Source organism: Cygnus olor, chromosome 3 (assembly GCF_009769625.2).
Source record: "Cygnus olor isolate bCygOlo1 chromosome 3, bCygOlo1.pri.v2, whole genome shotgun sequence".
Taxonomy (NCBI): Eukaryota; Metazoa; Chordata; class Aves; order Anseriformes; family Anatidae; genus Cygnus; species Cygnus olor.
In genome coordinates this window covers 98,044,767-98,066,944 of record NC_049171.1, presented here as the reverse complement: position 1 = coordinate 98,066,944, position 22,178 = coordinate 98,044,767, and the positions used below count along the sequence as shown (strand labels likewise).

Genomic DNA, 22,178 nt, shown 5'->3' with positions numbered 1-22,178 from the left:
TAGTTTAGACTGCTGATAAAAATTAAGCATTTAATTTTTTAATTAAGCATTTTCTTTCATTTTGCTAATATTTTTTAAAATATAAACTATATTAAAGGAACAGAACCAAAGATCTTCACAGACATTAAAGAAGCCACATGTCCTCTGGGTGAAACCTGTTACCACTCATCACATTGCAAAAGAAAGCACCAGCTAAAGAAATCAGCCAAAAAAAAAGACTGAAGTAAAAGCTTCCATGGAAAGAAATCTCCACCCCTGTGTCAGTCCTGCCACAAAGGTGTCAGGGCTTCCAGCTGGCTTAGGCTAAAGCTCAGACTGTGGACATTATCTGAGTGTTTATGGCATGCTTTTGTGCTGTGTGCTAGCGCAGTATTGACTTTTCCAAGCTGCCTCAAAAGCCTGACATATTAGAGCCCTCTGCTGCTCATTTTTAGCAAATGGGAAATACTAGCAAAATGTAATCACATAGGCAAGCACAAGAATTCTTGCTGCATAAGATGAATAAAGAAAATGTATGAATTTTTCTGATGCTCTGACAGAGTATCTGTCCTAACACAATTCATGCATCTGTGCAACATTTCTTTCCTGATTTAAAAGTTTTGATCTGATGCTGGCTTCAAGAGCATTGTCCTCTCTTTGATTGCTCTTTCTCCAATGCCTTCAAATGGCAAGTTTACTAATATATGATGAACGGGACTTTACGTGGGTTCAAACCCACATGCATGTAAATACCTTAAGGGAGGGTGTAAAGTGGATGGAGCCAAGTTCTTTTCAGTGGCGCCCAGTACCAGGACAAGAGGCAAAGGGCACACAGTGGAACACAGGAGGTTCTGTCCAAACATCAGGAAGCACTTCTTCACTGTGCAGGTGACTGAGCACTGACACCTGAGATTGCCCAGAGAGGTTGTGGAGTCTCCCTCCTCAGAGATCTTCAAAAGCTGCGGGGGTGGAGGAAGGGAGGAAGGGGAGCGGAGCTCTTTTCAACCACTCGCATAGCATTCCTCCCATGGGATGCCATCCTTCCTGTGTAGGCTTCCCACATACAACAGTTCAAGAATTGCTCAAACAGGGGTCCATACCACAGTGTACATCCTTCAGGAATGGGCAGCTCCAGCACAGCCCCCCTACAGGCCGCGGCTCCAGCCAGAAGTCTGCTCCTGTGGGGGTTCTCCATAGGCTGCAGCCTCCTCCAGGCCACATCTACCTGCTCCACCACAGGCTTCTCGACGAGCTGCAACATGGAGCTGTTCAGGTACGCGACCCATGGGCTGCAGGGGGACAGCCTGCTCCACCAGGGGCCTCTCCACAGTTGCAGGGAAGCTTCTTCACCAGCACTTGGAAAACCCTCTTCCTTCTTCACTGACCTTAGTGGCTGATGTGGCTCTAAATTTTCTCACCCCTCTATCCAAACCGCTGTTGCACAGGTTTTTTTCCCCCCTTTCTTAAATACGTTCTCCCAGACGCACAACCAGCACCACTCATTGGCTCAGCTCTGGCCAGGCAGGTCCCTTTTGGACCCAGCTGAAACTGTCTCTTACCTAACATGAGGTAGTTTCTGGACTCCTCTCAGAGGCCACTCCTGCAGCATACACACAGTCCCCACCAAAACCCTACCACTTAAGCCCGATACACTCTCTGAAGCCATCATCTCTTCCAGTAATCACTTTTACCTAACTTAGTAATAACTGAAGTTAGTGCAGGACCAGATCTCTCTGGACAGATTGGAGAGCTGGGCGATCACCAGCCACATGAAGTTTAACAAGAGCAAGAGCCGGGTCCTGCACCTGGGACGGGGCAACCCTGGCTATACGTACAGACTGGGCGATGAGACGCTGGAGAGCAGCCCCGCAGAGAGGGATCTGGGGGTTGTGGTTGACAGCAAGTTGAATATGAGCCAGCAGCGTGCCCTGGCAGCCAGGAGGGCCAACTGTATCCTGGGGTGCATCAAGCGCGGCATTGCTAGTCGGTCACGGGAAGTGATTGTCCCGTTCTTCCCGTTCTACTCTGCGCTGGTGCAGCCTCACCTCGAGTACTGTGTGCAGTTCTGAGCACCACACTAAACTGTTGGAGAGCGTCCAGAGGAGGGCGACGAAGATGGTGAAGGGCTTAGAGGGGTTTGCTATTGTGAGTTTTTAAATCAGACACCACCATAAACTAGCAAAAAAATGTACTACAAAATTTTAAGCAAGAGCTTTATTTTAGCTTATAGGCTTATTTGTATTAAAAACAATTACTTCAAAATCAAATTCACATAAAACTCAGCATGTAAATGAACAAACTGAAGTTATCACCAATCAAGATCTGTTTCTGAAAGAAAAGGATCTGAATTACATTTTAATAATCTTGTATGGCAACAGATAAAATTGGGATGGCAGTAGCATCTCAGAGTTCACAGGCTGAGTTAAACTGTCCCCAGCTTCAGCGTATTTTTAAAACACCAGCTGCAAGCTCGTGCAGTAAAATGATTGCTACATTTCCCATTAACCCACTGAGCAATCATAAAAAAATCCCAGTTTCATCTGCTACTTCACAGGAATGCATGCTCTTCAGTGTTGTTACAGGCACTGCTCTTTTTCCAGCAAGCAAAGTACTTGTCCTAAAACATTTTCCTTACAACATCAAAATACAGATTTTCTGAAGACACTCAAAAAAAATCAAGCTCAGCAAGCTACATTATATACACTTTAAATGTACAATTACCATTAAAAATCTGTGTACAAAAAGAGGGTTTTCAATTAAAAAAACAAAGAAACTCCACATGTTAAATTTCAATTACATCAACATTTCAAAAGAACTGACCATAATTAAAAATAGCAACATTCTGATTTGTTAGTAACCTTCCCACAAGCAACTGCAAATGTACTGCAATTCCTTCTCTGCTACCCATTTAAGATTCTAATAAGCTTTTTGAGAGAATTTGTGCTATAAATCTTGCTTATGAAGTATGTGAAAAGTTAGCAGTTGTGAAGACAGTTCTAGTTAATTAATACAAGATTATTTCAGTAAAATATAGTTATTCTACTTAAGTAAATACTGAAATGGCATCTGATTTACAGCCAGTTAGACAAAGAACACAGCTAATGACTAGAACACATACATCAGTTAAAAAGTCAAATATATACAAAAATATATTAGAAAGTGGTCAAGTTAAACCACAGGCTCATGTAAAAAATGTTTTAAATAGCAGTAGCAAAAAATAGCTATTTTCTCTATCTGCAACAGTACAAAAGGCAAAACCTACATATGAGGTAGCAATGCCAAATTCAAAAAAAAAAAACAACTTTGGAATGAGGAGCACTTCCTACATTTTCATAGCATATCTGTCAACACAAATATTTAAATGAACACTTTAATTGTTTTGAGAATTAATACATTAATTTACAAAAATCTTTATTAAATGAACTTTTTTTTTTAATTGCTAGAAATAGATTTAGTTAAAAAAACGTCTCCTGCTCCTAAAAAGGTTATCACATTTCCAAATCCAAACACTGTACAGCGAAAACGTGGAAGCTTTATTATACACACTCAGTAAATGCTATGGTACATTAAGACGTATTTTACAAAGATCGGAATAAGCCAACTGTGGTCATTTTACTCTTTTCAGTCAAATATGCATCATTGCAACTTTTGCTACCTCTGTGTTTGTTTCTAGATGCAGGATTAGGATTCACTACTCACTTCTTCAGCTCCATCTGCAGCTGAAGTGAGCGCTTGTATCATCTACCTTCAGGAATCTGAACCAGAAGTGTGGCGTCCCTCTAGAGGGGGCCAGGGGCAGCTCAGAGTCCCTCTTGGCCCCTGCTGAAGTTGCCTCGAGAATGGTGAGGAAGTATTTGTGCTCTCCTCCTCATTCTGTCCATTCATCCCTTCTACAGGCACTGGTCAGAAGGGGGCATCTGAACCTTCCTGACCAAAAATCCCACTAACAAAAAAGCTAGAAGGGGGAGGAACCACCCAGCTGCGGTGTGCCAACCCCAGGCCAGGGGCCACAGGCAATACCACAAGTGGTGTGGGCCCTTGCAGGGGCTGAATCTTCCACCTGTAGCTCCACTGACCAAAAACAGCACTGCCTGCTCCTCCAATTCAGGCAAGTAAGTCAGACATCTGAAGTTAGATGGTACAAGTAACACCAAAAAATTAACTGGGTGGAACTTCCATATTTATTGTATTAAGAAAATAATATACTTTACATCACAGTGCTTAATTAATGTAATAAAAAAAGTGTAAACTCAGGATTCTAAATAAAATTTAACTTGAAAAATTAGGGCTCCAAGACTTTTTAAAATTCACAATTTTTTTTTTTCTAAATTGAGGTCATAGACAGTCAGTTCACATAACTCACGTATTTAAGATTACTTGCAAATACTTGTTGATGCACTCCGTTGTTTGGTCACTTTTGTTTGTTTAAAGCCTAAATAAATTGACCAAGTGCAAAGGTAAGAGGTATATTTTTATTTGCAAAGAAACTTTAGAAGTAATTTGCAAAACAGGTATCTGGAGTGCTCTAGTAAATGTAAGGAAATATGCGGTATGGTACACGCTGACAATACCTTTCCCATGCCAAGCCATACTTTTTCTTACAATGATGTTCATCACGAGCTTCCCGATGAACAAGCAAGCAGATGAAATAAATCACATAGAAATATGGCAAAATGTGATTAAAACCTGCAGACAAAAATGTGAGAAACATCATTTTTAACCCATTAAAAATACCAAAAATTTTAGTTATTAACATGTGGTGACATAAACCCATTACGAACTGAAGCATCTTTTACGCGTAGAGTATCAAATATTCAGCAGGATAGTACAAATATTGTGACATATTTACACGTAAATGGGAACACTCCCCTTCCCCTCCCCCCACCCCCAAAATGATAATGCTTAAAATTCAGAGTCTCAAAATCCACCAGCTTCACTCTCAATGTCTGTAAAGCTGTCCAATATTTAAGTTCTTTAGCTATCAAACACACAAATAGTTAAGCTTCTGCAGCGCTGGGCTACCACATACGAGCCCCCCAGGGATTTCTCTGTTTTGGGGGTAAATAGTAAACTCTACCTTTGCTCAGAGCACACTACTCAATTTCCCTCCCACTCCCCCCCTGCAGTTACTGACAGAGGACTCAAGTCCATCATTTTCATGTAGAAATCCTCTTCCAAGATACAGTCTGCAAGTGTATATGCTAATCAGTATTGCCTAATTTCAATTAAAGTCCAAAATCCCTGGAGGTACACTTCAACTCCAGCAGCCTGTCCTTGCTGATGCTCCTGGTCAAGGCCTTAACCACTTGGTCAAAGACCCACTCTTTTGTAACTCCTTATGTCCCACAGCCTGCAAAAGTTCGACTGTGCCATGAGGTGGAGTAGGTCTGCCTCAGAATATCTGCCACGCTCTTTTTTGTGTTTTTATTGAAGGGAAACTCCTTTGGCAAGTGAGGAGGCTAAAGCCATTTTTCTAACTTGAATGAACTCTGCAACTTTTTAGAGACTCTCTATGGAAACACGATAGCACAGCTAGTAGCCTTAAAATGAAAAAGTAAGAATTTGTTAGCAAACAAGCCCCATCATTATTGAATGACAAAGTGTCAGAACTAAGTGTCAAATCTATACTAAGATACAAAGGAGAAGATTCAAGAGAAAATAGGTGTCACATCAACCTTGCAACATAGAAATTTGCCATTCATTTAATTCCAGCTTTTATCATCTCTAATAATTATCACTTTGCATTTCAAAACCAGTCAGATGCCAAAACATATAAGCATTTTAGTTAAAATCACTTTCATTTTAGGAACTTACCACAGGGTAGGGACCATGCTAATGCCATGATGATGTCACCAAGATAATTAGGGTGACGGACAAAACCCCACCAACCTGTAACAAGAAGCCCTTTTCCAGTTGCAGTGGGTATAAATTTCAGATCTGTGAAAAAAGTATTGTAGTCAATACAACAACTGAAACGTGCACATCAATATTCCAAAGAGTAAAGCAATTGAAGAAATCAAAAAAAAAATGCACTTACAGGCCAATTTGGGATCTGCTGGATTCCTTCGGAAACTATTTTTCTGAGAATTTGCACTACGGAATATGTAATACCCAATACCTGAAAATAAATATTATTTATTTTGCATGTTTTGTGTTTTCTGTTTCCTGACCTTTAAAAACATTCACATGCCTTCTGTCACTCTTATTACATTGAAATCAGTTACATCTCTGAGGAAAAGACATTCTCCAGTTCTCAGAGCTCTAACAAGCCAGAAATGCTACTAGTAAACTGTGTTCCGTATGCTTTCACAAGTTAATGATCAACTTTTAAGATTTTGTAGGAGTTGTACTTTCGCATCTAGCTTACATTTGTATCTGAAGAGGATCACACACATTAAATGTATACCTTCATTGTCTTTCTGTTTCAATTTTGTCAAGCTCACAATTAACTTTTTCTTTCAAGTTCACTACTTCAATAAAAGGAACAAACTAGAAGGCCACACTGGTGCAAATCTAAGGTCTCCTAAAGACATGAGATCCTTTCTCAAAGTTCTCAAGTTCTCAGCTGGAAGATTATTTCCACTGAGATGAGTGGAAGTAACACCTGTTCCTATGGGCATCAGGGAAGGAGATACAAATTATCAAACAAACAACAGAACCTCTTTTCCCCTAGCTTCAATAAACTGTGGCCAACAGGGTTGTGTTTTTTTTTTTTTTTTTTTTTAGAAGAATCACTCACAATAGGAAGCAGTACTTTTCCAGATTTGATTTTAAAAGGCAACTACAACACTTTATTCTATGCATTTTAAGTTGCAACTCTATCTAGATTGCATCCATCTGAAAATGTTTCTCAACAGAACAAAAGAGGTGTCCAGATTCTCCTCTATCCTTCGTTTAGTATCATATCACATTCTTTGTTTTAATAGTAGCCAAACATGTGTCCTCCAACTGTGCTTAACAGAGAAAATATGATTACTGCATCCTAGCTGAAGCTCCCCCACCTTACAACTCAAATTAACAGAGTCAGTACTACATCGTCACTATCAGTAACAATAACATCTACTATAACTTACCATTCAGAATAATAATTGCAGCAGCAACAGGCCAAGAAATTGCAGTAGGATGTCCAACTAAATAGAAGGCCTGCAGACTGTAGACAAATGGAACCCATACCAAATCTCCAAATGCTAGCATGAATCCAAATCCATCATGGGTAATATCCATTGTAGTCAAAACAGCTTCCTAGAAACATGGAGGATGGAATTTAGAATTCACAAAGCCTCGTTATATAAACACTGTAATTAGAAACAGTATCAGTTTAATACAGGGTTGAAGATCTATTTACCTCATTCCAAAGAGCATCTACCACATAAAGAAGCTGAAAGCTGTTCACAAGTATCATTGACAAAGATGGCATACTCTGATTATGTATCTTCATCTCAGCCAAGAGCATCACCAAGTTTATAACAACCTAGTTAAAAAATATATTTTATTACAAATTTTCCTTGTAAAATCAAGTGTTTTTTTCTATTATACTATAGTACATTTTAATATAGATGGTTTTGACTGATATTTAAGTTTAAAAAAATAAAAAAAATCTGTTCAGATACAACAGTTTGTAACTAACCACTTTTGTGAAGCAGTAGCCTCAGCATATGAGTACTTTAAAAAGAAGTTTTCATTTTTCACAAAGCAAAGAAGCATAGGAGTTGTCCTGAAGTAAATAAAAACGGTCATTACAGATTTACCAACATAAAACCATGTAAGTATTTTTCCTGTATTTTTAAGTATTTTTAAGTTTTTTAAGTATTGAAGTATTTTTAAGTAAATATTGTATTCTTAGCACCTATCATGGAAAAAAGTCAAAGTAGCTCAGATTACTGACTCACCCAGCCAATTAATCCTGGACGCAACTCACAGAAGTATTTGAGGTCAAAACTGCCAATACGAGGGTTCAATTCATGTCCAGTAAAGAAGTCATAAACAAAATACCCTGCAGATGAGACACGCTCCTTGTTAGAAATATCAGTCCTTTTATGCATCACTATGTTCCCTATAAGGCACTTGCTACTCTATACTAAAGGACTGTCATTATAAATAAAAAAGCAATATTTTGGCAAAAAATATTTGGGAGTATATGCAAAGTATGAAGCAATGGTTTGTATTTTAAGAGGCCCAGGTATCTTACTTATTAGAAGGGCTAAACACTTCAGAAGTTACTGTAGTCTTATCTCTCCTTGACTTTATTCCTTGTTTTCAGCCTTATCCTGAAGATCAACCATGATGATCTAAATGCTAAGTTATTCCACTTTTCCTCCTACTTCTTTACTCTTCTCTGCAAACAAGAATTCCTTCAGCCATGACAACAACCCGTGTATCAAGAGATGGGCCTGGAAAATATTACCTTAACTCCTAGACACCCTGCACTGAGTTAACAAGTAACAGCCACTGTGCAGAACAGCTACAGGATACTACTGTGCCACTTACAGATTAGAAGTGCATTTTTAAAAGAAAAAAAATTATCATCATTGCAGTATTTCCTTTCACATACATCTATGTTGCAGTGACAAAATAACCGAAGATGTTTGAATATTTCATTTTAATACATTAAATGTTCTGTCTGTAAATTCCCTATGTCACACTACCACTATTTTTATAAGCAGTTTGTTTAATGCTAATTGACTTCTTCAGACTATCCACTGTCCTACAAAGACATATACATATACATATAATTGGCAATTTCCAGATAGGCAGCTTGATGACTGACTCAAAACTGTCATTTAAAAACTCAGTTTAACTAAGTAGTTACAAGTGTGCAGCAAAACAAAAGTTATCTTTGAAATGCACTGTTATTTCTAGTTCTGTACCTGACTTCCCACTGCCAGAATGTCTTAATGTCTTAACTAAAATGTCTTTTCAGTTTTTCCTTCCATCCCAGTTGTTTCTGGAAAAGTCCCACCAACTGGGGTACTATGAAGATAACTAGATAAGCCTCTTGACAAATACAGAAAAATCAAAAAACAAAACCAAAACTCTTCTCTCGTAAGTACAGGACTAGACCAGCCAAGACATTTTTGAGTAAGTGTACCAGTCTGGGCCGATACAGTGTACCAGATTTGGCTGGGATATAATTAATTGTCTTTAAAGTAACTCCTATGGTGCCAAGTTTTGGATTTGTGACCAAAACAATGTTGATAACACATTTTAGCTATTGTTGAATTACGCTAATATAGCATCTAGGTTTTCTTTATTTTTTCTCCACTCTGCCCCTCCCAGCACATAGGTTGGACACAGAGAAGAGGCTGGGAGGGAACAAAGCTGGGGACAGGTGACCCAAATTGACCAAAGCAATATTCCATATATTCCATATAATAGAACATCATGCTCAGAAAAAAAAAAAAAAAAGGGGGGGGGGGGTGTACGGGGGACTTGCCAAAGGTTGCCCTTCTGATTCTCTCCCCACCCCAAATGGGAAGAGTGAGCAAGTGAATGGTGAATGCATGGTAGTTAGCTGCTTACTGGGGTTTACTCACACCAGTAACCTGCGCAAGATAATCCAACAAAAAAATTTTTTTAAGTGTTTTACAGTATCTGTGTGTGAACAAAAATGCCAACTTGCAACATTAACACTGCATTTGGAAAAAGCAAGAGTCAGTACTACAATAACCTGCCTTAAATCTAACCTTTAATTCATAAATATGAAACTGTAGCAAATAACTGTAAGGAAATTATTCAAAATATTAACTCACCAGAATTTCCACCTGGTGCTAGGTCTTCCTCAGGTGCTTTCAGGGACCGGATATACAGATAAATGCTCAATCCCATAGAAAAAACTGCAGCTGATACTGCAAACTGCAGGAAGTGTTCGTACAAATAATGAAGTTCGAATTGAAAATATAGTAATATTCCAATAATTGCAGCAGTCAAAACAAAAGCATAAAACCCTAAAGGATGTAGAAGAAAACCATATTAGCGAAGATTAAAAAAAAAAAAAAAAAGTTAAGTCATTCTTAGTAGAATCTACCCAGTCCAGCCTGCCTGCATATTTACTTCCAAGATTTAAGTGTTTATCTATATTCCAATAATGTGTTACATAGCCCATGCTCCTCCTGGGGCACAGCAGTGTACCTAAGAGATTCTGTGTCCTGAAATTCCCTGTGCTCTTTATCAAAAAGGCAGGAACACTTTGAGCACTCCTTGATTTTTACAACATAGGATACAATTTCAAATTCTAGTGTAACAATGGACAGTGCCTCTACTACTGGGTAATGACAGCAGGTCACAAAAATCTTATCTTTGGGACAGCTCAAGAAAACCACTTTTTCTTCAAGTATTTATCTTCATACATGCCTTGATACAGTAATTAAAGTATTAAAGTAACTGTCAAGTCAGAAATTGAACACAAACAATTTGTACTTTGAGAATACAAAATCACGGGCAGTAGCAGAATAATGTCCAAATGTAAGGAAGCGGCTGTACACAGCAATCCCATAAGTACTGCCTAAGGACACTCTTAAAGAATAATAGAATGGCTCCAGCTGGAAGGGCCCTCCAAGGACAACTTGTCCAACCCACCTGCTGCTCGAGCAGGGCCATACAGAGCAGGTTGCCCAGGATGATATTCAGACAACGTCTGATTATGCCCAAGCATAGATTCTACCACCTCACTGGGAAACCTGTGTCAGTGCTCAGTCACCCTCGCAGTACAGAAGTACTTCCTGATGTTCAAATGAAACACCCCATGTTTCAGTTTGTGACCACCGTGTCTTGTCCTGTCCCCAGTCACTTTCCTTTCTTCAAGGAGACTTTCAAAGTTGCTTTGAGAATTAGCGTTTGAAGCAGCACGAAGATTTTTGGAACCATCCAAATAAAGTAGCTTCTATACTATGAAGTGGGAAAAAAAAAAAGGCAGGACTATATCCCTACCACAAACAGAAGTTGAAAAAAAACCACACTAAAGTTTTGAGGCAACCTAAATAACCCACTTCTTCAGGATGTAGTTTATTCCTGCTTCCGTGGTTTGTAGCCCTGTTCCATCTTAAAACGAGACTTAAAAATGGTGCATCTTACAAGATTATGACAAAACACCACCGAACTTATTAATGTAATGTTTTAATTCCTTTACCAACAGGCAGTGTCTTTGAACTGACTATCGATCAAATAGGTGGTCTGGAACACCTGGTGAGGCATCAAACTACACTTTTCTCTTTAAGCCAGGAAAAGCAGGACTGCTCAAGGGTGTTAAACCATACTCTAAACTTAGGTGAGAAACTTGCCTGAAAAATAGGAAGTGAAATCATAGCTGAATAAAGACTCAGAACTGTTCTTTGACAGGCAAGAAGAACATCCTAAATCAACTACAACATACTTTTTACTAGTCTGTAAATGAGAGACATCCAAAAAGATGATTTAAGACACATGGGATAACATCTCTTCAGATCACTCCTGAACATCTCCTTTGGAGTAACAGTCCTTGTTACACAAGCATTACTAAAAATCCGATAGGCAACTGCCTGTTTAGCAATTACGTGATGAATATGACACGTGTCACCAACCACAACTGGATGGTAAACCAGATGCCCTGTATAATCTAATGCCTTGCTCTTGTGGCAGTTAGTTCTTCATTATTAACCCTCCTGTTCCAAGAAAAGCCTCCTCACGTTTCATGATACATTTACTACAGATATCTAGTTTAACTATAGAGTGCATCTTTCTTCATTTGTTATCTTTAATTTGCGGTACTGAGCACTACAAACCAGGTAGGGGGTTCAAATTTCAGAATGAGCAATTACCACATCTTACCATTTATCCTGTACTGCAGCTTTGTTCCATTTGAAAGAGGTAGGCCTTCCACAACCTAGGAAGGACAAAATACTAATGTTTCAACAAAATACTTTGAGAGCACTGGAAAGGGAAGGACAATCATGGACATCTCCATCATCACCACCATAAATCAAGTTAACTAGCTGGACTTATTCAAATCTGAAGACCATGCACTGTTTTTAAAAGCACACTTTGGACATCAAAATAAAAAGGGTAACAGTTTCAAATTAAAAAAAAATAAAAATCTTATTCCTAGCATCAAGAAAACAGAACAGCAGCTCCACTCATTTTAAACAGGTGTACCAACAGAACAATTTGACACACTGATCTATTTATTCTAGTATTCTTTCAGAACCTGGCAATATCCCTCAAGTCACAAGAAGACTGTAATAGACCATTTGCCTGATTAATATGGCTAGAATAGTTAATATGATCTTCCATGCTTTAGAAAGTAATCTTAATTTCTGGGAAGTTCTTTTCTACTGGGTATCAGTAACTGAAACTGGGTATCCGTCTTCAGGTTTAAAAGTCAGATACCTGGAATTCTTCTAGAATTCTGCTACGTAAATTTTATCCATGCTTTGAATTGCTATGTAATGCTTTCTGCCTCTTCCACTACAGAACTATGAAATGCACAGCCATTAAATTCTTAACAAACTGTGTTCTTTTAAGCTTACAGAAATCAGCAGTAGTTATCTGTCAGCTTAATACGAAAAAGAAATTAATTTGCTTTCAGAAATCACTGCATTATGAATGTGTCTCATCTTTCAGCCTAACTCAGAAATCAACTATCCATAAAGGCGCAGCTGCTACTGAATAGCTTACCTTTCCAATTGGCAGTAAGTAGAACAGAGCTTGAAGGAAAAACCACAGAAGAAAGACACCAAACACCCTAGCTTCCCAGAGACTTTCAAGTGCTGGCATAGGAGGAGGGAAGTTCATAAGGCTGGGGTCATCTTGTTCACACATCAACAGCAAGTAGAATACAGTAGCAGGTAGGAAAAATATCAGCATGAAGGTCCCTGTAAACAGACATCATGCAATATTAGAAGATAAGCATGGGAAAATTAAAAAAAACCTACTTTCAATCCCACTAATAAAGCTTCATACTAACATTAGTAGCAAAGAAGAAATCGTTATCTATCCCTGCAACAAGACAGCAGCAATCCCTCAATCACATAACAGGATACAGAGACATTCCTCTCACTCCCACAGGGGGGTCATATAACCAAACCAAAGGATTGCATCCATTACATCCGTGTAAAACTGTCAAAACAACAACAAAAAGAAGTATAAAGAATCAAGAATCAAACTATCAGGTTTGAAGCACTTAGCTTTAAAATGTAAAAAAACTTTGCTAGTTACTTCCAGATAAGATTTTTAAAATATTCAAATCTCACTGCGCAGGGGAAGGGTCAAAATCTCCACGACATTTCACAAGAGAACCATACGTTACAGCATTTCTTTGACTATTACCAACATCACTCTAGACTGTCACTGAAGCACTGTCATATGATTCTGGAGTCTGCAACTAGGGCCCAGAAACAGAAAAAACAGTCCTTCATAGGACAGTATGGTCAGTAACTAAAAAATGTAAAGTTCAACTATTACTAAAATTTGTACACATACCAAATCTTCCACCAAACTCCAGCTCTTTTGTTTTTGATGATACTTTCTCAGTAGTTTTTATTGTCTCAAAAACCTTTTTCTCTGAATATATCTCTTCTTTTTTCTTTTCTTCTTTTCTTGGACGCAAGCTGTACTGATCAAGCACACGCTCTATTTCCAGGTCTGGTTTCAATTTTTGCTGATAATGAATGAAAAGAAGTTACTAAAACAAACTAGTTATTTTACCTTAATTTACTCAGGACATTATTCATTGTAACACAACAATATACAACGTATTCTACTTCGACACAGTACTTCTACATTTTAAATGAAGAATTCGCTAAACCCACTATCACTGTGATCATGTAAGTCACAAATATTCAGCAGCAGTTCCATTATGGGTCATCCATTCCCACCCTCTTCGCTTCTGGTCTAACCATTAGTTATTCTGCTCTGTGCATTAGCTAACCATCAGGAATAAAGAACTGATTTGACTGAAAAATTCACTTTCTACAGACAAACATTAAAACATAAAATAACGTTCTCTGCGGTTTTACCTCCAAGATTTTGCTGGATGTGTCATTTCTCTCTGTGCTGTCAGGTTCACCATTGTACCTTCTGGTGTTGTTCTCACTTGGTTTCTGGTTAAAAGAAATACAGTTTTAGCTTTCTGAAAATTTTATCTCCATTAAGTACAAGTATAAAATGAACAATTAAGGACACTAAGGATCTAGTTTGTTTCAACTGAAACTGCTGGTTTTCTCCACATGAAAACAAGCAGGTTCAACATCCTAAGCAAACAGTTTCAGCTCACAAAGAAGGGAAGGAAAGCCATTTAAAAAAAGGAAAAGGTTGCTATGCTTTTTTTTTTTTTAATTAAGAGTGGAATTAAGAGAGAACTTGGAAACTCTATTCTATTTTTAACTCATCAGTAGGAAGTGCCAAGTACAAAATACATGCATATTTAGTAATATTATTAAAACAGAGGAAATTTCAGAGTCCTGTAAATGGCAGTGCTATGCAGGAGTGTGAAAGTTCGGATTTCTATTAAACAATCTTCTGAGAAATTCTCTTCCAAAAACACTCTAGTCTATATAACTGTGGGAAGACAACTCATTGCTTTGTTTTATTTTAACGTAAGCTTTGTAGAAAAGGACCAGGTCATTCCAGTCATAAAAACCCAACACATTAATCCTACTTCTCAATTAAAAGCCAGAAGAACAACAATATTTTAATCCTTTTGTCCAAAGTAAAGTGTAACCGCTGGCTACAAGCTACTTAAAATGAACACATGGTCTGTTTAATTTAAAGTGGTTTGGTTTAGTTTAAGCCCAACTAAAACTAAGATTTATTTTCAATAGCAAATAGCAAAGGTAATTTCCTGTTCTAGGGACTGCATCTCAGACAAGTATTCACGTGAAGACATCTTAAGAGTACTTGGGGCAGAAGAAACACTGTTTACAGTTCCACCAAATTCACACAGAACATTTCAATGATTTCTTCACAACTTGGCAAGCTAGAAAGCCTATTTGCTAAGTAGTAAGGCATTTCTACGATACATTTTGCAGCTAATTATGTTGCTCAGGAAACATGAAGTACACCTGGCTCTTACAGTAATAAACCCAGTATACATAAAAATGTGTTTTGGGGAAAAAAAAGTGACGCTGCAACCAAGAACAAACAAGCAAGCAAAACAATACCAGTAGAGCTAAATTGGTTTCCTGAATAATTTTCTTTTTGTCATCTTTATGTTCTCTGCTTTGAGAAGAAGAACGACGTCTGCCTTTTGCTGGCCGACCGGGAGATCTAGACCGAGATCTGCTAGTACTTCTTCTGGAAGGAGAACTTGAAGAAGACTGGCTTTTCCTGTGCTTGAACGATGATTGGGACTAACAGAAAGAGGGGAAGAAAGCAAAATCTTGTCTTAGACATTCCAAAGAATAGCTTTAGAAGCATTGTTTTTTGTGACGACGATGCTGGCATATAGTTTTACAGAACTGTCTTTTTATTTTTTTAATTGATACCGTATAGCAGTGTTAAGAAAGAGTAATTACAGCACACTCATTTTGCTGGTAATATCTAAATAATCCTGTCCCAAGTCCAACTGCTGACAATTCCTGTCAAAGCTACAGAAATCAGGACATAATCTATAAATGTGAGCACCAAACTCATAAGCCTACTATCCACCTAAGCTTTTGCATATGACTTCTATTAAGGCTACCATTTCATTTACTTGGCTTTATTAATACATTTGCCATGTGAAGATGCAATGATCTGCATAATGCAACACAACTCAAATGTAAAAAAAATTAAGTCACCTAAAAATCATTAAATTAGATATGAAAACTGATTCCATAAAGTTTTCCCCACAGGTATACATTTTAATTTCTCAGTGGAGTCTGCAATTCTGATTTTCCCATGTAACATTTACACAATACAACTTTCATACGGCACAAATGCTTTACGACAAAGGAAGGCACTTTCTCAGTTAGAGTTTGCTAACCTGCAAACAAAGTAAACAAGTTAAAAAGTCTCAAAGCAATGAACAACTTCTAGCTCAAGCCCGAAACATTTTGTCCAACAAGAAGCCAGTCACTCACATACACTGCCACTAGAAGCTAAAAGTACAGTTCACATAAATTAATATCAAGACTCTAATTATTGGCTAAGATACCTGCAAACAATTTTAATAAACAATCACTCTATTATAGAGTTCCTGAAGGACCAGGCATTTTTTCACCCCAAAAGTGTCACTGCTTTTACAACATAAAGAAATTAATCATGCTTCTTTAAAAATATGGACAGCATGCTGAACTTGAGATGTCCCATAATAAAGAACTATTGTTTAGCACCAATTCCTTGGAGACAGTTAACGAAAATTTGCAAAACGACTATCCAATCGTAAGTTGTATTCTTAACTACATCACAAAAATCAGTACAATCTTCTATTAGAAATACCATTATTTCTATGAAGGCATACTCACCTTTATATCACTTTCTTTCAAAGCAAGTTCAGTCCCATCTTTGTACTTAACAGTATAAAGATGAGTAACATCATCGTAATTAGTCACTTGTACTTCATAATACAGGACACTTCCCGGCCAACGACCCATCACCACCTCGCCATCGGCAAACCTCCGGTTCGGCATTTTCCAAACGCAATTCCTGGAAAATAAGTAATTTAATAGTTATAACGTCTAAATACTAGGCTTATTTTTTCCCCTACTGTCTCTCCACATCATTTAGGCTGGAACAGAGAAGCTTTAAAGTAAACAACTCTTCACCTTAAATATGCAAAATCTTCCTGATTAAAAAAAGTGATGCATTTCCCAAATACTAGACAGAAGAAATAGGTTTAAAAGAGAGCAAAGACTGTAGTTAGATGCTAGGAAAAATGTTCCAAATGCATTAATAGTACATCTAGATAATTCTTCTATATCATCTCCATCAAAGACCATCAAAAGCAGGCTATATATTTGACCCAGTACACATATGTAGCTGGTTCTATCTAGAGGGGGGAAAAAAAGTAAATGAGATGACATCTAAATGTCCTCCAACCCTCTTTTTCTGTGGTTCTAAAGAATTACATATGCATTCATCCCTAAATGCGAAAATAACATGTTCCCAGTCTATTCCATACACATTACTTGCCCAGGTTGTCCAGAGAAGTTGTGGACGCCCTATCCCTGCAAGTTTTCAAGGCTGGTTCGTTGGGGCTTTGGACAATCTGGTCCAGTGGAAAGTATCCCTACCCACAGCAGCGGGGTTGGAATTAGAGGATCTTTACGGGGACCTTCCAACCCAAACCATTTTATGATTCTGTGATTAGCTACGTTACTTATGCCCTTCAATTTGTTATGCCAAACATTCAAAAGCTAGGGAACACCAGAATTCTGGCTCCTATCTGGATTGAATATTTTCTCTTTTCCACCTATTTCATCCCTGTCTGCACCATAAGGTTTTTACTTGATTTTAGCAGAATATGGCTTAACTGACTACCACACTTGGTCCCCTATGCTGGGGTACTGAGAAAATTGTAACTTGAAATCACGCTTTTAAATATAAAGCCCTGTGAAAAACTTTGAAAAGTTCCTGATATTAAGCTGTTGCCATCTAAAAATAAGTAACTATACTAACAGATATTCTTATTACTTGAAATTCTGACTCAGGTCTCAACATACAGAGTGAGGGTATCTTACAAATCTAGAGTAAAATACACACAAACTTACATGCTATCACCATGTGTATAAAGTACATGTGTATAATGAACTTTGCAACTTGAAATAGGAAAAAAAATCAGCAAAAGTTTCTGTTTCAAAGCATTTTTTAAGTCTCGTTTGCTATGTGAAGCCCCACAAAACATTTGGAAAACAAATATTGAACTAGATACTGATTCATTACACATTAACTAACCTGCAGCAAAAAATCAGGTTCTTTGGCAAACCATCATAACACTCTGGGGGACAGAGCTAAAGAAGGCTGTTCAATCAGCTTTAATTTTGGCACTGCCTGACGCTGCTGCTGTTGGTACATTTTATACCTGTGTAGGTCTCCAAGTCAGAAAGAAGAAAACAAAGACTCAGCAGAATTGCCTCATTTCTTGCTAATATCATGAATTGCTTCAGAACAGAAATAGCTGACCATCCCCTTTGCTGTATAATATTTCAAGAAGTTAAGACAGTAAGTTTTATCAGTTAATTTCACTGCTACTTGCCGATTAGTAAAATTGGCACCTCCACAAACTTAAGAGGTCTAGTCCATGTTTGTAGGCACAGGCTCTCCCAGCTCATCTGATTTCTATCAACAGTTTCTTGCCACAGTCTCTTGTTACTTTCTTACTCTTCCTGAATTTCAATTCATTCAACCCTGTTTCTGTCCAGAGTTTAACCCCCTCAAACTGCATACCCTTGTTTCTTACCACTTCATGAAATAATTTCTCTACTTTCATTTCAAATTCTTTTCATTCTCTCCCTGCTCCCGTTTAATTCCCTGGGGTTTTACTGCCTTTTCTGCCCTTGTTCACTGAAGTGGTTGCAGTTCCTCATCACCACCTTTGGGCTCGAGATTTGATCTCAACGTCACATCTGTTTCTGTGTCCAGTTCTCTTAGCCAAAAGCCAAATCTCTCTCTAAGAGATTTGTGTCTACTACTGCTCTTCCCCCAGTCTTTTTCACAGTTACAGCTTCCTCCTCCTCTTCCAAACATAATCGAAGTTCTAGTCCTGTATACCAAGTCCAGGCACGGATTTCACCAGATGTCCTAACCTGATCTATGCCTTAAAATTTATACTTAAAATTGGTTCTTAAAAATTTTTATCAATCACTTAAAAAATTAGATACATTTTTATAGGGATAACAAAATACAACTCTCTGCCAAACTTCAGTCTGTCTACTAAAACGCTGAGCTTTGAAGAAAAGGAAACCTTATTTAATTCTTTTTACAAGGCAGTAAGACCTTTTCCTCCTCCAAACTTGCACTCAAATGGAGCTGAAGTTCACTTTGAGAAGTTAGGAAATGTGGTTGAAGCAGAAGAATCTGAAAAAAATGTTATGTTATTCAGCCTGAGGTAGAGAGCAGTGATACAAGATTCCAGATTGGTAAGCAAGTCTAAGCAAGTAACGACTTTTTTCTGATTTGAAAGTAACGAAGAGTATTAATAATGGAAAGTTTGTTTCTTCCATTTTTTTCTTTAAATATTAAAGCTTCATGATGATGCCAAACCTTAAACACTAAAAAAATAAGTATTACTTGCTACCCTGTCAAAAATTACCACCTCCTGCACCAGTGTACCCACTGCGAGGGAGTTTTGCAATCCTCATTCTACATATCCCACTTCAAAAACCTACATCATTTAAAGGCAGCTTTCATCTCTTCAGATAACAAAAATCATTACTGGCAAGCCTTCAACTGTTCAGATAATAAAAATCGGTACTGGCATAAAAAAAAAAGATAGGATGCCTTAAAAACAAGACAACAAAAAAAATCCTGCATTTTAGAAGTTAATTTTGAATTTAGCACTCTTTCAAGCTCAACACATGTTCCTGATAATTTTCAGTGTATCAGAAGGCATCAGCCTACTGTTCACTGTGGTCCTATGCAAACCTTTTATTTAACTCAAAGGGCTTCCATATATACATATATCGAAGTTACCTCCAAAGACAAATTATTTCATACAGCAAACGCTGCACTGTATAGATATGCGATCACGAGCAGCCTCAATTACTCCTAGAATGAAATTAGTGTTTTTGTTGGTTTTTTTTTGAATAATTATGGACTTCCTTAAGGAACTCAGGATCTAAGGAAATGGCTCAAAAGGATTTTGTATCCTCTGCCAAGCCAATTAATGCAGAAATGTCTGGAACCTAAATTTGGTCAAGAAGAAAATAACTACTGACTGAACCATGAACTAAACAGTTACAGAAACATACTGCCCCATGAATCCATTTCTGGTCTTTCTTAACGGCCCTCCCACTAGATATGTAGAAAGGTATTTCAGTGCAGAAGAAGAAGATTTGTAGTAAGAGCTTGTAGTCCCTAGAAGATCACACCACACCAGGTGCTGTGCTTTGAGAAATTAAAAAAGAAAATAATAGAGGGGTTTCCTCTTGGAAGAGCTGTGGAAAGTTCATAAATAGCCAGTGATTCTACGTATTAATTGTGACATCCCAACGCTGGTGGATAACATCGCGTATGTCAGAAGAGGGAAAGTCGCTGCTGAACTCGACAAAGAGATTGAACGGCTAAAAACCAGTCATTTCCCACAAAGCCAGCCCTGGGCAGGGAAACCCGGTCTCAGAGCCGTGCTTTTCCCCGACGACGCTGACAGCGGAGAGGGAAAGCGCCTGAACCCCAAGCGCCCAGGGGCGGCCGCGAACCACCGCGGCAGGGTGCATGCCCCGGCGGCGCGCTGTTGACAGGAAGGCGCCCACATGCCGGAGGCGGCGGAGGCCCGGCCCCCAGGCCCCGCCGGGCGGCCCCGCCCGCACCGCGAGCCCGGGCCTGGCGCAGGGCCTCCGCCGCGGGGGAAGGGAGGGGCCGCGCCGCGCCAGGCCGCCCCTCGGCGCCCCCCCACGAGGGATGGGAGGCCGCGACCTTCCGCCGCGCCGCCCCCGGAGCCGAGAGGCGCTCCGGCGGCGCGGACATAGCGGGGAGCGCTGCCCGGGCCCGCGCCGGAGCAGGGCGGCGGAGCAGCGCCCGCGAGGCCTCCCCGCGGCCGCGGCCCCACGCCGGCGCAGAGAGGCGGCGGCGGCGATTGGCCGGAGCGCTGCCCTCGGGAAGGCCGCCGAGGGGCTGTGTCCCGCCCCGCGCCGCGCCGCGCCGCCGAGCCCTTACCTGGCGGCCGCCCGCAGCGGGCCGGGCGGGACGGGACGTGCCTCCGCAGAGCAGCGCGACCGGGCCCCGAGCGCGGCGCTCCTCAGCCGCGGTAACGACGGTTAGGGCCGCGCAACGGTCCGGCCTCCGGCCACGCCCCCTTCCCGGCGCCAAGCGCGCCGATTGGCCGGGACGCGCGGTTTGAATCGTGGGGGGCCCCTCGCCATTGGCTGCCGCGCCATGGCGCGGTGGGCCCGGCGGGGAGGGGGGGAGGGAGGGAGGTGAGCGCGGCGCCGCTGCCGCGCGGGGAGCACCGCCCCCTCACGGCGGGCTGCTGACGGGGGGGGGGGGGGACAGAGCGGGCCCGCCTCAGGCCGCCTGCGCCGCGCAGCTCTGCCGCCTACCCGTAAACACAAAGGGGCGAGGGCGGCCGGAGCGGGAGCCTTCGCCGTCCGGCGTGCCCGGGGCCGAGCCGTAGTGAAACGCAGGGTCGCCCTTTAAACGAAGAGAGAAAATTTAAAAATAAAAAAGGAAAAAAAAAAAAAGTGCGGAGGGGGGACGGGACGGCGGCAAAACAGCAGCGTGCGATTACACCGTCCTTTTGACGCAATCCTTCTAGAAAGGTCACTTAAGTCGCTGGCGTGTTTTGAAATCAGGAAATTTAAAGCGGTGTTTTTGAGCACAAATAGGCTGTGAAAAAGTTAACGAGTTGTCGCATGCAATGAGTTTTAAAATGATTGCTCTGAAGTGTTTGGTTCATGGGAAGACATCAAGTCCTTTAATAACACAATACAGACATGTTTGTACCAAGTTTATGGACCTTCTAAGTTGTTTAAATTCTAGTGCAGGTTGACAAGTCATAGTATAGCCTGAAAAATCCCAGGTACAGGCAGATCCCGAAAGGACAAGACCACCGTTTTGCAATATAGGAGACTGGCAACGCTACACAAAAACAACAAAATTCTCAGATTAAACAACAACAACCAAACCAAAACCTAAAAAGCCACACACCCATAACCATAAATAGGACCTTTAGTAACCATAAACTAGTTTTAAACTGAGATTTCTTATTTGCTCACTTTTATTTGTGAGTTAATTGCACTTTTTTTTTAAAAGGTTCACTTTTTTAAAAAAAAAAAAGGTTTCTAGCTATCATGTTTGAATTAGGAATATGACAAGTTTTTCATCTGTGTAAATGAATGCAAAAAGTGGGCCTTCATATATGAACTATTAAAAAATTGTCTTACCATTTGTTCTGCCTGATTTGGCCTTGAACTTTTAAATTTTCATAGAATCATATAATATTCTGAGTTGGAAGGAACCCACGAGGATCATCAAGTCCAACTGCTGGCTCCACACAGCACCACCAAAAAATCAAACCATATGCCTGACAGCATTGCCTAAACACTTAATGAACTCCGTTAGGCTCGGTGCCGTGACCGCTGCCCTGGGGAGCC

The 22,178-nt window shown here is 39.9% G+C and overlaps 1 protein-coding gene across 2 annotated transcripts; it reads right to left on the bottom strand.

The window, feature by feature from the left end:
- Positions 1-2,184: 2,184 nt before the first annotated feature.
- LBR (lamin B receptor) lies at positions 2,185-21,044 on the bottom strand. 2 transcript variants are annotated; one of them, XM_040551972.1, is made up of 14 exons: positions 20,743-21,044; positions 16,395-16,575; positions 15,111-15,299; positions 13,968-14,051; positions 13,432-13,609; positions 12,628-12,824; positions 11,782-11,836; positions 9,729-9,923; positions 7,869-7,972; positions 7,325-7,450; positions 7,053-7,221; positions 6,017-6,097; positions 5,794-5,916; positions 2,185-4,665 (listed from the first exon to the last, which is right to left on the bottom strand). In XM_040551972.1, exons 2-14 carry the CDS (start codon positions 16,557-16,559, stop codon positions 4,505-4,507), a joined length of 1,827 nt encoding a protein of 608 aa, XP_040407906.1. In that variant the 5' UTR covers positions 16,560-16,575; positions 20,743-21,044; the 3' UTR covers positions 2,185-4,504. The 2 variants fall into 2 exon arrangements, with proteins under 2 accessions (XP_040407906.1, XP_040407907.1); XM_040551973.1 differs by lacking the exon at positions 20,743-21,044 and adding an exon at positions 17,824-18,943.
- Between the last annotated feature and the right edge of the window lie 1,134 nt (positions 21,045-22,178).

Bases quoted from the DNA above. Each gene is read 5' to 3' on its own strand.
- LBR (XM_040551972.1), bottom strand. From the start codon at position 16,559: ATGCCGAACCGGAGGTTTGCCGATGGCGAGGTGGTGATGGGTCGTTGG. The intron at 13,610-13,967 runs GTAAAACCGCAG...ATTCATTATCAG, and splicing joins CATCCAGCAAAATCTTGGAG to CAAAAATTGAAACCAGACCT. The intron at 12,825-13,431 runs GTATGTGTACAA...GTCTGTTTACAG, and splicing joins GGAGTTTGGTGGAAGATTTG to GGACCTTCATGCTGATATTT.